Source organism: Vigna radiata, chromosome 10, assembly GCF_000741045.1.
Source record: "Vigna radiata var. radiata cultivar VC1973A chromosome 10, Vradiata_ver6, whole genome shotgun sequence".
Classification (NCBI taxonomy): Eukaryota; Viridiplantae; Streptophyta; class Magnoliopsida; order Fabales; family Fabaceae; genus Vigna; species Vigna radiata.
In genome coordinates, this window is record NC_028360.1 from 18524813 (window position 1) to 18539609 (window position 14797).

General features: G+C 35.7%; 2 protein-coding genes across 3 annotated transcripts; both read left to right on the forward strand.

Annotated features, from left to right (window-relative positions):
• Positions 1–3957: 3957 nt before the first annotated feature.
• Positions 3958–10737, forward strand: LOC106775244 (probable ubiquitin-conjugating enzyme E2 24). Of its 2 annotated transcripts, none has more exons than XM_014662336.2 (10): positions 3958–4340; positions 5057–5512; positions 5594–5936; positions 6081–7528; positions 8048–8185; positions 8484–8918; positions 9006–9069; positions 9501–9640; positions 9775–10086; positions 10310–10737. In XM_014662336.2, exons 4-10 carry the CDS (start codon positions 6092–6094, stop codon positions 10541–10543), a joined length of 2760 nt encoding a protein of 919 aa, XP_014517822.1. In that variant the 5' UTR covers positions 3958–4340; positions 5057–5512; positions 5594–5936; positions 6081–6091; the 3' UTR covers positions 10544–10737. The 2 variants fall into 2 exon arrangements, with proteins under 2 accessions (XP_014517822.1, XP_014517823.1); XM_014662337.2 differs by having other exon boundaries at positions 3958–4288.
• A 654-nt stretch (positions 10738–11391) lies between these two features.
• On the forward strand, positions 11392–14788 carry LOC106775243. Its single transcript, XM_014662335.2, has one exon. The coding sequence runs from the start codon at positions 11635–11637 to the stop codon at positions 14410–14412; it is 2778 nt and encodes a 925-aa protein (XP_014517821.1). The 5' UTR covers positions 11392–11634; the 3' UTR covers positions 14413–14788.
• The last annotated feature ends 9 nt before the right edge of the window (positions 14789–14797 follow it).

Consider the following 14797-nt stretch of genomic DNA (forward strand, 5'->3'; position numbering starts at 1 on the left):
GACATGTACTAGGATAATAAAACAACAAACTTCTCAATAAGTGTATATATATCTTCTTTAGTGCTAGTTAAAGTATCCTCCTAATTAGAAATTTAGAATATCCCCTTTTAGTTATAGACAATAAACAGCCAAACTGGGCACTTTTGCAGCAGTAGATCTTGACAGTGTCTTTTGTTCTCAACCATTTATTTACCATGATAGACATGAAACATATTTTTGTGGGCCATGAATGACCTTTTTGGTGTTGTACAAGTTCTCAAAATCTTGCAAGTATATATGATCCCTAATTGTGTTATTTAGCAGAAAGAGCAGAAAGTTAACATGACAAGCTTGATGATATTTTAAAGGGAGACTTTCAACTTGGGGTGACCAGTGTTGAACAGATTCAGGATGAGCATGAAAGCATTATTTTGATGCACTTTTTATGATGTTTTCCCCAAAAACATTTAAAAATCTTACAAAAAGCACTAATGTGAAAAATCCCACCAGTGATATGCAATATAGTGGTTGAATATTGGGAAGTAGCTACAATAGTTCTCTATCCACCTTCATCGGTTAACATCTTTCCATTGTCATATGACAAAACCCACAAACACAAGAAACAAAACTGACACATATACACACCCATTTCAGAAATATTTTATTATAATGCTGCACAGATGGCTCAATCTTGTTGTAAGTCTGCACCAATGTGGAGCTTTCACCGGATTCCATATGAAATTTGGCATCATATATTCTATTAACTATACTGCATGCCACCAAAAAACAATGTTGCACGAGGAGGAATAGTCTCTGAATATTCGAACTTGTAGTGAAAAATCTCTATTAATAATAACTAACCACTACCAATTGGTGTAGATTTTCCTAGCCAGTTGTATAATGCAAGGAATCCACTATGCAAACAATTTAGTGCCAGAGCCAGTTTAGAGAAATTCAATACCGAAGACCAATTACTGTATATCCGTACAAGCATTTACACCAGTCATGTATCAGAATAAAGTTGCTTTGAAACATGTTTGGTGCCCTCATCTTCATTAAAGAGCTTTAATAAAAGTACTACTTTGTGATGACAAACTAAAAGTCAGAAAGTTACAGATTTTGGTGACACAAGCATTGGTGTTTTTCCTAGTGAAATTCATGCATATGAATAAAACGTATGACATAGGATTTGATTATGCATTATTCTCTCCTTGCCTAGCGAGGATGGTGATACTTCACGATTAGGACAGTGTTCTAACCCCTCTATGAAGACTTTGAAGTCAATTTAGCAAATTGTGCAACCAAGATCCAATAATTCATGTATAAAAAACCTTATTACGTTGAATCTAACATGACACTGAATAACAATTTTCTGATCTTTCATGTGGTCACGTATACAAAACATCAACATAACTAAATCAAGAATGATATAAAGTAAACATAAGCTAAGGTGTTTCCCTCTTTAATGTTTACCTTCCCTTCATATCTTATTAGGAAGTCGAAAAAGATTTGCACCAAAAAGAACTGTACTTTATGCCTCCATGCTTGGCCCCAAGAAATGATCAAGGAATTTGGAATATGATATAGTACAAAAGCATGCAAATGAAAATTCCACATGGCATAGGAAATGAGGAAAAGTGATAAGGAATTGGTCATTCAGAAGTCTATCTATTTTAGCTTTGCATTGATAGATAGTGGCTTTATTAGTGCGGTTAGGCCAAGTCACATTCCTTCAACGCTTGAACAGTTTGAGAAGGAAATGCTTCTTGTCTTTTGGTTGAGTTCAGGCATCTATAGAACCAAGTTGATTGGGCACTCTATTCTAGGAAAAGAAAAAGGTAAAGAGACTTCTCTTTCTGCCAACATTCCCAAAGAATCGTTTTCCCTTTTGATCATGCAATGCAAACTAACTTCATTTTTAAGAGCCAAATATCTTTGTTTTGGTAGGATATCCCAGAGAACAAACTTGAGATAACCTTGCTTCATGGCTACAAATTAACCCTATTATGATTCAGTGCATCACACTATAACACATAACGAGCTTACGCGATTTTTTTTTTAGAAAAATATTCTTGACACACCTAAATTTTTTATATTTATTTGACACTACTCTTACTTATTTTTTACTCTTTTCTTTCTTGAAAAACTACAAAACTTTACACTTTTTAAATCATTTTATCCTTATATTATGTATTAAATGAGTGTAAAAATGTGTCATAGTATTATTATTTTTTGTTTATTTTTAACTTTGTCCTCAGCACAATCATTATGCAAATATTTAGATAAAGATAAGAAATTTTGAAGTTAGAGAAAGTCTTAATCCTATGTATAGATTATTCTCATGACCTTTGTTATTTATATTTCAATCCTCATTATTACCACTAGTGAAAATACATGCATATGTGTCTAATTTTTTTTTATGATGATAAAAAACAATTTTTATAATTTATTGTAAACATGAATAATTTTTATAATTTTATTGTAAATTAAAAAAAAACAATTAAATTGAAAACAAATGATTAATTTAAAAAAATACATAAAGAATAAAATTAATAAAATAATTATTGTAGTTTAGGAAAAATTATTTAAAAGTAGAATTGAAAAATAGATGTAGACACCAGAGACCCTTTGATTGTTTTGAAAATCTAAATTGTGTTCTTGAAACATGTTATTTAAACTAAGCATAAAAATATATTTTTTTGGGAATAAATATATTGTTTCTATAAAAAACTAAGAGAAAGTAACATATATTTTGCAAAGTTTCTCAATATTTTTCTTTTCTAAATTCTCATTTTCAAAATAGTTATTTAGATGAAGATGATTTTTTCAAAATGTTATTCTATATGATATATATCACTGATATTAAGTGATTCACTTATTCCTCTTTTTCTTTAATGCCAAAAGGATTTTTTTTTTCAATATTATATCTTAAAAAGGAATAGAACCTGCTGCATGCTCTTTAGCATGAGATTCTAGGTCGTCGTGTTCACCACTAATTTTCTTTAAATGAATCATATTCTATGATTAAATGAATATGATTATGATATATTTGTCTAATGCATAAACTATATACATATATTCTGTTTTATGTGAAAGAGACAATGAAATTAAAATTTCTATTATGGGATCGTTTGTTTAAATTTCTTCATATAAAAATCCTTTTTTTTTATTTCTGAAAAAATATACTTTTGAAATCTTCAATCTGTTTATACATTTTTTTTAAAGTGAAACAAAAAAACATGATATTTTAAATTGATTATTTTATGAAAATATGATTTTTCAAGGAAAATAATAATTATTGTAACTACTTTTAAAATATGATTATTTCCCTTATATTTTAAAATATGATTATATCATTTAAGAGATACATAAACTTAATTTTCTTCTAACCGTTATTAATACAACAAAATATTTTACAGCGTTTGTCCTATATAAAAAAATAATTTTATATTTTCTATATTGGGTTAATTGGAGGGCAAATTCGTCATTACAAGTAGTTTTTTTCCCTAGAAAGCAAAGCAACCATGGTTACGGTAGTCTCTTCCCTTTTGTTCCTTCTGTCCCTTCTCGTCTTTTTCCCAATAACGAAGTCCTTTTGCTAAACTGGGAAAGCTTTTGGTGCCACTCTGTCGCAACCAAACATGCTTTAGTTAAAATGTCAGATTTAACGTAATTTGATAGAATCCATTTAAGAACATAAATTATTTACATTTAACAATTTAATACTAACTTCATTCAGTTTTGAATCATTAAACACTTACTACTATGTGTCACTATATTTAAAATAAGTGAGCTTTTTAAAAAATTAGTGTGTTGATGTAATTTGAGAAAACTTCAATTCAGTCCATAAAAATGTTAATATTTTATTATAGAAAGGTTTTTTAGTTAATTATTCCAATAAAACATGGGAAACGTAGCTTATTTTGTACGATAACAGTATCTATGTCTGACACTGTTTATTCTGGTATATTATTTTGGTATGGTTCAGCTAAATAACAAGTACTGCCATTGGTTGAAAGAAAAAGGCAACAAGTACCACCCAAATCTAAACTAGTTCCCACATCCTCTGGAGCCAAAGCATTTCCCAAGAGAAAAAGTATGTGCATGTGTCCCTGAAAAATGGTTCCAAAATTTGGTGCTGGAGTGGATGATGGAGGGACTGGCCGAGGAACTAGGCCTATCTGAACATCACCCACCTTTTCAAACTCAAACCAAGATTTGGGAGACACCCTTTTCAGCTTCCTATGTTCAGGATTGTGTTTCTTCATTTTGGAGTTGAGTCATGCTGTTTCTTGGTCTTGGATCTTCTGTAAGTGTGATATCTCATAATATGGGTTCAACCTTTCTGTGTAGTGCAAATGGTATGCTACTGTCCCTTGCATCTTCAAACTAACCTTTTTTTTTCCTGTTACTCTTGGGTTGGATTACTTATTTGTTGGGGTTAATAGATCAGGTGTTTCTCTGACAATTCTAAACTCATTTTAATGCTTGAACTTCGGTTTCTGATCGTGTTGGATTTGTATTGCTGTTTTACATGTAACATGATTAAGTTAGTGAATCCTTTCATATTTTGGAGTGATGTTTTATATCGTTTTCCCAATTAATAGAAGCAATAAAGTTATTGTTTGATGAACATACCCTTTATTTGTCAATTTTCGTTTCTTTGCTTGCGTGTAATAGCCACCTTACCATTTGACTTTCATGTTTGATGCTGGAATGGATTTTATGCTTACGCAGAAAAACCGACTTACACGCACCCCATGTCTATAAACCAATCTTCAGAAAATGATCAGTCATCATTTTTTGTAATAATTTATAGTCTTGTTTAGTCAAAACACAACGATCCCTTTTGATTTCACTTCTTTCATATGCAGTTAAGGATATTGATTCTTCAAAAGCAGTTCATTAATTTAATGTTAATATCACATTTTTTTTTTCTTGCCTCGTGAATTAGCGTGATTTAATTCAAATGTTGTCATCTTATATATTACAACTGCTATCTCATTATATAATTTTTCCATTCTCTTTTAATACTGAAAGAGATTGGAGAAAGTACTCACTGGTCTACTTGTCGCAGGTTTGAAATAAATTATCTGTAACGGAAGCTCTTTTTCCTTCTGGCAATGTCTAGTGTCTTTCAAATCCGATGTTGTTCTTTCGGACGAGTCATCTGATAGTATCACCTTGTGGTAATCAAGTAGCAGAAAGTATGTGCTGATGCAATAAAATAATTATGTGTTGATCGATTCTTCTGTTGAAAAGCATCCCTGTTTGACAAGACCTGTTGTTTTTAGCTTCACTGTTGGGAAAATCTCCTTTGGCAGTATAGCTTCCAAGTTACAAACTTGACGAGGCCAATTTACTAGCAATCTTGAATTTATTTATGTGTGAAGACTCAACTATATTGGGCAACTCTCCTTTGGCAAGTTACTTAATTTCCTTTGGTTGGATTCCTGGCAGTAAACATATTTTTCACTAGGAACTCCTCACTTTCACCAGGGAAAATCTACTTTGACATCTTTTAATTATCTTGGTAAGCTTCCTCCTACTACCTTGATTTTTCATCCATACAATCACAAAGAAAGATCTGATAGTCGTTGTTTCTTGATACTAGTTTTGGAAAGCCTTTTCAAAAGGTTCTTTCTGAGGAAATAGCAGCTCAAACTGGGCAAATCTCCTTTGGCATTTAGAGTCTTTAATAGACTCTTGTTACCCTATCAGGTAAATCTCCTTTGGCATTTTGGAGTTTTTGATCGACTCCTGTTATCATATCAGGCGAGTCTCCTTTGCCATCAACTTTCCAGTTTCAGTGGTCAAGAAACTGGTTTACTATCTGTGACAGACATCAGTATCATCAGACACATTTTGTACAACATTATCCTTCGAAGTCAGTATTGACAAATCTGTCGTGGATCACAGTAGCCCCTGCATTTCAATGTTTCTGTTTACTTGAGAAGGTAAGGATCCTCTTAACTCCTTATTTATTGTAAATGTTCCTTCACAGGTTCTGGTCGATTGACCAACAATTATTTCTTTGTTGTGTTTTGAAGTTATTTTCTTGTAACTATGTTATTGATGTTACCATGCACACACAATGACAGGCATCTAGTTGATGGATGCTCACATTACTGATTTGGAGTGGGAAACTTCCAGTGACAGCAGCAGCAGCAGTGAGGAACAAGAGGATATTGATTTTCAATATGGTGGACAAGCCCGGAGCATATTATCGAGTTTAGAGGAAAGCATCGGAAAGATTGATGACTTTCTCTCATTTGAGAGGACATTTGTCCATGGGGATGTGGTCTGTTCCTCCTCCGACCCATCAGGACAGATGGGGAGGGTCACAAGTGTTGATGTGTCAGTGGACTTGGAAAGTGTTCAAGGAAAGAAATTAAAAAATGTGAACTCCAAGAAACTTATGAAGATTCGTTCCATTTCAGAAGGTGATTATGTAATTAAGGGGCCATGGATTGGTCAGGTTCAAAGGGTAGTAGACAGAGTGATTATATTGTTTGACGATGGAACTAAATGTGAGGTCATTACCTTGGAAAAAGATCAGATTTTACCACTGACTCATAATCTTCTTGAAGATTCACAGTATCCGTACTATCCAGGGCAGAGAGTCAAGGTTAAGAAGACCTCCACAGCTTCTAAACCAGCTAGGTGGCTGTGTGGCACCTGGAAAGACAATCATGGTGAAGGAACTGTTTGTGCTGTGGAAGCAGGTTTGGTGTACGTTAATTGGTTTGCCTCTGTTCTTTTCGGTTCCAATTTGAATGTAAATGTTCCTCTATGCTGGCAAGACTCAAAAAACATGACCTTGTTGTCCTGTTTTTCACATACAAACTGGCAACTTGGTGATTGGTGCATGCTTCCACCCATGGACCAAAAGGAACAGATGATTCAAGATGCATCTCCATGTGATCCTCAAAACGAGCATAGTAAGGCTAGAGGATGTAAGACGAGTAACATTGGGGAATTATTTATAATTGAGAAGATAAAGACAGAAGTTGATGTCATTTGGCAAAATGGTGAACATACTCAGGGATTAGATCCGGTTAACTTAATTCCAGTGAATGTCATAAACAGTCATGAATTTTGGCCCCAGCAGTTTGTGCAGGAAAAAAGTGCTTCTGATGATCCTCTCAAACCTAGCAATCAATGGGGTGTTGTTCTTTCCATGGACGCAAAAGAGCATACTGTAAAGGTACAATGGAGAACTTCTCCCACATCCGGGACTGATAATTTGACTGGAGATACAATGATGGAAACTGTGAGTGCCTACGAACTACTCGAGCATCCAGATTATTCTTGTTGTTTTGGCGATATTGTGTTCAAGGCGGCTCAAAAGCAGCTTGGTGACCAAGCTGACAAAGATAACGTGAAGTCGGCAACTGATGTAATTGTAGAGGCTCCTCTGATAAACCAGGACCAAATCAGTTATCAGAATAAATCTGTGGATAGCAGTTACCTCTCCTGCATTGGCAATGTTACTGGTTTCATAGATGGTGATGTGGAGGTCAAATGGGCTACTGGTTTAACAACAAAGGTATGACATAATTCTTTTTGTATTCAATATATTGTAGTTAACGATGATAATGAGTATGCATGGAAATGTAAAATTCTCGAGGTCAACTTTTCCCATATCTGCATTATCTATATAAAGTGTTTAATAGATAATGATAGATCCTATTAGTTTAATGATCCTGTCCTCTCCCCCAATCCTGCTTGTACATGTAAATGTGTGGCTGGGTGGCTGTGACTGTGCTGTGAGGAAGAAATCTTTGTTAGCTGAAAATAGGGTTTTTTAGTAGCAGCAGTTTAATTTTGTGTAGTAAAGGTTGATTTGAGAATGACCCTTTTCCATTCTTGTGGGATACAATAGGAAATTATTTTCTTTCTATCAAAATCTTAATGTAGTGATAATTGGTAAATAGCTGTTAGTTATGACCACTAAACTTGAACTAAATCGTACTTATTTGAAAATCCTACTTTCTGTTGTAATTATACGCTACTTGGTTACCATCATCTATAGGAAGTTATTACAAACTTATTTGTGCCCCAACAGGTTGCACCTTATGAAATTTTCCGAATTGATAAGCATGAAGGTTCAACTGCAACCCCTGTTCCTTATGAAGCAAATGTTGAGGAGTTCTCCCAAGAGATGATTGATCATAGAAGTCTTTCATCAGAACAGAAGGGAAAGGTGAGGGCAATAAATTCTATGTATGTCTTGTATTTATGTACATCCACATGTTTCTAATGTGTATATTTGTATAGTAATCTAATATTTATGAGGATTATTTGTTGGGACGTTGAAATACATAATTCTCATCTTGGAAATTGTAGTAAAAAGTCAGGTAGCTAATAGCAAGAGAAAATAAAATAGAACTTTTAAACTGGTCAAAATTAGATTGTAATGGCTATAGTTGTTGAATGAATATACAGTTGTTGAGTTTGTCATTGATTTTCTAGTCATCAACTGAATATCATTTTGATGACAGACATTGTTAGATTGTAATGGCGAGAGAGAAAATTGTGAAAAGCATCCAGGAGAGAGCAGTTCCTCATCCCTTCCTCAAGCTGCCTTTGAACTTTTCTCCACCATTAAGGCTAGCATACTCAAAACACTGTCTGTTGCATCACTTTCTGGAAAATTCTCCCCAATCCCTAGGTTTGAAGAGGGAAATGAATCTAACTGTCTTGATAAGAAAGATTTGAACACTTGTGACCCTGACACTGACTCACATTTGGTGAGCAAGCTGCAGTCTTCTGAAGGCATAACTCCATACTGTGAAGTTATTGAGACTCATGAGAGGAATGACTTTCCAGTTTCTTTAGACAACAAAAGCTCAGATCAGTTGAAGCAGTTTGATGTAATTGATAATTGCTCAGACCACCACTTTTTTGATGAGGGGAAAGGGTTTTCGTTCTCTCAGGTTAGAAATTGACACATAGTATACTCACGGTAAATTCTACTTGCATTGAAAGGATTGGGGCTAATTTTGTCTTCCTACTTTTGTTAGGTAAAAAAGGATTGGGTGAAGAAGGTACAACTAGAATGGAGCATCCTGGAAAAAAATCTCCCTGGTGCACACTTCATCTTATTTATTTTTAGCCATATTATTTTGTATGCTTTGCAGTATACACTGTTATCCAATGGTTAAACTCAGTAGAAAATTATATTTGGACTGGGATTGATAGTGCTTTTACTTTTATCTGGATGAAAAACACCAAAGTTTTAGGAAGACCAGTACCCTTAGATTTGGTATATTCTTTAAAATGGGAATTAAATTGGTGGTTGCTATATAGATGAACAAAAAGTTGTCAGAATTCCATTTTTCATAAGCTGGAATCTGTAAGCTTAATTGAAAGTATTATTTGTTGGCCATTAAGTTTTAACCTGCAACTGATTTGAAAATGACTAGTATTTACTTGATAAAAAGGGGAATCCTTATAACTGGTGATTTTGATCTCACCTTTCTGCAAAATTCACTTACAATCTTTATTTGCACAAACAGAAACTATTTATGTCCGTGTCTTTGAAGAAAGAATGGATCTCATGCGAGCAGCCATTGTGGGTGTGTCTGGAACACCTTATCATGATGGATTGTTTTTCTTTGATATACATTTCCCTTCAGAGTTTCCCAGCCAACCCCCGGTAAGCTTTCTGAACGTAGTTTTGGTATGCCTTTCTGAATTCTTTTCATTTATGTGCATAGTAACACCTTCAACATAGCATTCAGTATCTTACAGAGAAAGCTGCATATTTATGACTTTTGCAATCCCATGCAGATGGTGCATTACATTTCTGGTGGACTAAGATTGAATCCTAATTTGTATGAGTCGGGTAAAGTCTGTTTGAGTCTCCTAAATACGTGGACCGGTACAGCTGCCGAAGTTTGGAACCCTGGAACTTCAACAATTCTTCAAGTCCTTCTTTCCCTGCAGGCCCTTGTCCTTAATGAGAAGCCTTATTTCAATGAGGCTGGATATGATCAACAAATTGGTAGAGCTGAAGGGGAGAGAAACTCAGTTAGTTACAATGAGAATGCTTTCCTTGTCACCTGCCAATCCATTTTGTATCTATTAAGAAAGCCTCCCAAGGTAACATGACTCCTTCTCTACTTTGGTTTCTCTCTGATCTATTAAACTGGACTCAATTAGGATAAATACTGTTTGAAATTCTACATTGATTATAGATAAAATGAGTTCATTTCTTAACATAGTATTAGAGTTTATAGTTGTTAAGAAAATGGTGGCATCGGAATCTTAGAATATTTAGTTATATAGATGGGAACACTGACTAACTGAAAACGACTTAGTGCAGCATTTTGAGGCTTTGGTGGAGGAGCACTTTAGACAACGTTCCAGACATATACTTCTGGCTTGTAAGGCATATCTTGAAGGAGCTCCTATTGGTGGTGGAAATACTGAGAATGAAAACCAAAAGGGAACTTCTACTGGATTTAAGATCATGCTTGCTAAACTTTTCCCGAAGCTTGTGGAGGCATTTTCTGACAAGGGAATTGATTGCAGCCAGTTTGCTGAGATGCAAAAGTAACTGCTCTACCTTGTGTAAAAGATATCTAGACCTTATGTTTAATATTAAATTGGTTTCACTTATCTGTATAATATAAAATGTATGCTTGATTCCTTCCCAAAATAAAACAAGTGTGAAGATGTATTGACAATAAATATCCTCTGGGGCTTGATGATGTGAAGCTGTGAAATAAGAATTACTGTGATTGGATGTGCCCTTTTGTCCATTTGATAATGATTTCTAACGTATTTTGGAGAATAGGGAGTTTGGTGAAGGTATCATTGATCACTTCACTAACTCAGTTTGTGTAGCTTTCAGAGGGTTGAAAAATGTTTCTTTCAAATTTACAATGAATACTTTGTTTAGATTGACACGATGATGACTAGGAAGTCAATAGCAATGCAATATACATCACCTCAATTGGATGTTACGTGTGGTATATGGTTTAGAGGATCTGTCTCTGTTGTGTTGACAATGAAAGGGTTCAACAAAACTTAAGTTGCAACCATTTGCAAAAAAGACAAAATCTTTATTATTGCTAAGCTGACTAAGTGTATTATCATCGCCTAGAATAAAATTGAATGTTATGTTGAATATGCTATACAAAAATAGTTTTTTTTTTTTTTTACGTTTATTTATTAATTTTATTTAGTCTTATTAATAAAAATTGTTGATCTAGTTCTTCAATTTTTAGAGGTCATAAAAATATGATCATTTAATCCTACAACGGCTCACAAATAAGTATTCATAGTTTTAAAAAGTTACGAGAGTTAGTCGATTTTTTAAAAATAAATAATTACTTTTTTAAAATTGAAGGATTTAATTTAATAAAATAGAATAAATAAATAGATAATTATGTCTAAATTTTCTTACAAAGAAACACCGTCGACATGAGATTATTTTGTTGAAGAAAATAAAAAAAATAGTTACGTACATAAAAGACTAACAGACGTGAAAAACAGATGCGTGGGTATTATGTATGTCGTCGTTATGAAGTGCTCCGTCCCTTCTACTCATCCAATTCAGATTCTTTCTTTACACGTAAATCCCAATTTGGATTTCTAAAACCCTAGAATTCGAATTCTCCATCCAAATGTGACGTAGATTCAGCAATGGAAACTGTATCACTCAATCCTCTCTTCGTCTTCTTTCTTTTTTTCGGCCTTTTCTATTCCTCTGTTTCTATTAATCCTTCAGATTTAGCATTCAAGTCCACCTACAGCCGTCTCTGCAGCCACCTTGTCCCTGAACCGCCGGTGCATTCCGACGCCGGAAACGTCCCCGGCGTTGCCGACGATCTCCGGTTCCAATCCGGATATTTCTCCGGCGGCGATCGTATCTTTAACCGATCCGGCGCTTCAATGCACGCGTCGTTCCGCGTGACCTTGGTTCGCCGAAGCGGGAGCGACGGCGTTTTCGAATTGCGCGGGCAAATGCTTCTGCAGCAGCGTAGAGGAGCGACGCCGAGAAGGCTGCTCCGGCGAGTTTTTTCGTTCGGGAGAGTGACGCATTGGATGCGCGTTTCCCTGAGTGGATTTTGGTCTCAATTTTCCGGTAACCTTTGTATGTTCGGAACAGGATCTCATGCTAACCTGCGGAGTGCTAATGTTGTTCTTAAGCTTCGTTACCCTAGAGATTTGAGCCTTTTGAATTGTTTGATTCGTGGAACACTAGAAAGTTTTGATGACAACAATAGTTCGCAGTTCTTTGAGCCTATTTCGATATTGGCTTTGTCTCAGAGTTCGAAATACAAGTTTACAGTGTCTGGGAATGAAAGAGAGAAAGTTTGTGGAGGTGGAGGTGGATCAGATAGGGAGGGCTTGTCCCTCAGAAACTTAAACCGGGGTGCTTGCACTGCTTTTCTTGGACACACGAATAAGTTTGAATTGGAATACGGGAGTCAGTGTAGTAATGTTAGTTGCAATCCTGTCGGTGGTAATGGTAAAGAACTGCCTGGTTATATGTTTTTTCACGGCACTCTTTGTGCGGAGAGGGAGAAGGTTCAGATGCTGTTGGGTTTTTCTGATTCCGGCTACCGGGATGCTATATTTCCGTTTCATCCGAATACAACTTTGGTTTCTGAGGGGAAGTGGGATGACAAGGAGAATCGGCTATGTGCGGTTGCTTGCCGGATCTTGAACTTCACAGAATCTTGGCTTAGTCCTTATGTTGGAGATTGCAACGTTAGGCTCACTTTAAGTTTTCCTGCAATTTTATCTTTGAGGAACAGGAGTACAGTTTTGGGGCAAATTTGGAGTGACAAAGCGTTTGATGAACCTGGCTACTTCAGTAAAGTTGGATTCCAGGGTTCATCGAGGGTATCAAAAAGCTTCCATGGTTTCCAATACAAGTATACTGAAACTGAGAAGGTAAAAAAATCCTGTTTGCAGATGATGAATGCTGGAGGGAAGGGAAATACATATCCGAGTGGATATTCATCTGATATGGCATTTAGCATGTTAGTGACGAACAGCAAAGGGCAAGTGGCTCCAGGTTACACATCACCACTATCTGTAAATGATAAAATTTATAATGGACAGTCGTATGGGGCTCCAATTGTGTTGACAACTGAAAATTCAGAAGCACATGGAGTGAAATCAGAAAGTTACAATAATTTGTCGAATGTCAGCTATACCATGAGTTTTAAACCCCCTCCTGATTTCAAGTTTGGTAGAGGTGTCCTGCCAACCGAAGTCAAAATTGGTGCTGAAGGGATTTACAATAAGAATAGTGGAGTTCTTTGTATGATAGGATGTAGGCGTTTGAGATCAACGGAAAAAGTACTGATAAAGAATGAGTCTCTGGACTGTGAAATCATGGTTAATGTTCAGTTTCCTCCTTTGAACACAAAAGGAGGTGAAGCTCTCAAAGGAACTATAGAAAGCACACGACAAAAGTCAGAGCCTTATTATTTTGATCCCCTTCAGTTGTCTTCATATTTCATTTACACAACCCAAGCAGATGCTTCCATTTTGAGAATGGATTTTGAGTTAATTATGGTGTTGGTATCAGACACACTTGCTTGTGTTTGTGTAGGATTGCAACTCCTCCACGTGAAAAAGCACCCAGATGTGCTTCCTTACATTTCTGTTGTGATGCTTGCTGTTATTACTCTAGGTCACATGATTCCCCTGATTTTGAATTTTGAAGCTTTATTCACGGGGAAGCACAGCGTGCAGAATACTTTCCTGGGGAGTGGAGGCTGGCTTGAAGTGAATGAGGTATTTGTGAGGATAGTGACACTGGTAGCCTTTCTTCTAGAGTTGCGCCTCATACAATTGACCTGGTCCTCAAGACAGGTTGAGGGAAGCAATCCAGGTCTTTGGAGTTCTGATAAAAAGGTCCTTTATATTATTCTACCATTGTACATTGGTGGTGGATTGACTGCTTGGTCGGTGCACATATGGAAGACTTCTTACCAGAAAAAATTTAGACCATTTCGGCTTTCGCGCCACAAGTTTAAGCTTCCTCGTGGGTTCGTATACCGACCTCCTTCCCTCTGGGAAGCATTCAAATCTTACGCTGGTCTGCTCCTGGATGGTTTTCTGCTCCCACAGATTCTGTTTAACATAATGTTTAACTCAGAAGGGAAAACTCTAGCCTCTTCCTTTTACATTGGAACAACAATTGTTCGTACACTGCCCCATGTGTATGATCTTTTTAGAGCTCACATTTCTGCATGGTACCTTGACTTGTCATACATATATGCAAACCATAGAATGGATTTTTATTCCACAGCCTGGGACATTATAATCCCTAGTGGTGCTATTTTATTTGCTCTTCTTGTATACTTTCAGCAGAAATTTGGCAGTCGGTACATTCTTCCAAAGAGGTTCAGAGAAAGTTCTGCCTATGAGAAAGTACCTGTTATTGGCAATGACGATTTATGAAGGCCTCATTTGTTGCGTTTTGTAAAATGATTTTTTTATTTAGTTTTAGAATGCATAAATTGCAATAGAAGGTATACACTTCAGGGTCTAGCAGTACAGGAGGATTTTGCTCATATCAAGAAACCGTCTGAACCTCCTTTCATAGCTGATACATAATCTTTTTTTCTTTTGGAAATTTTATCGAGACACAAACACATGTTGAACAGCTGAGGACTTGTTATCATTTTGTTTAAAGTACATAAGTTTTGGTGAAGGTTTTTTTCCTCCAAACATCACATTTTATGATTATGCAATACAAATTCCTGGATAGCTTGGGTTAATCCAAAAGTTCAACTACTATTGATGAAAAGGAGAAAAGAGCAGCCGTGTTATTTGACTCACCAAG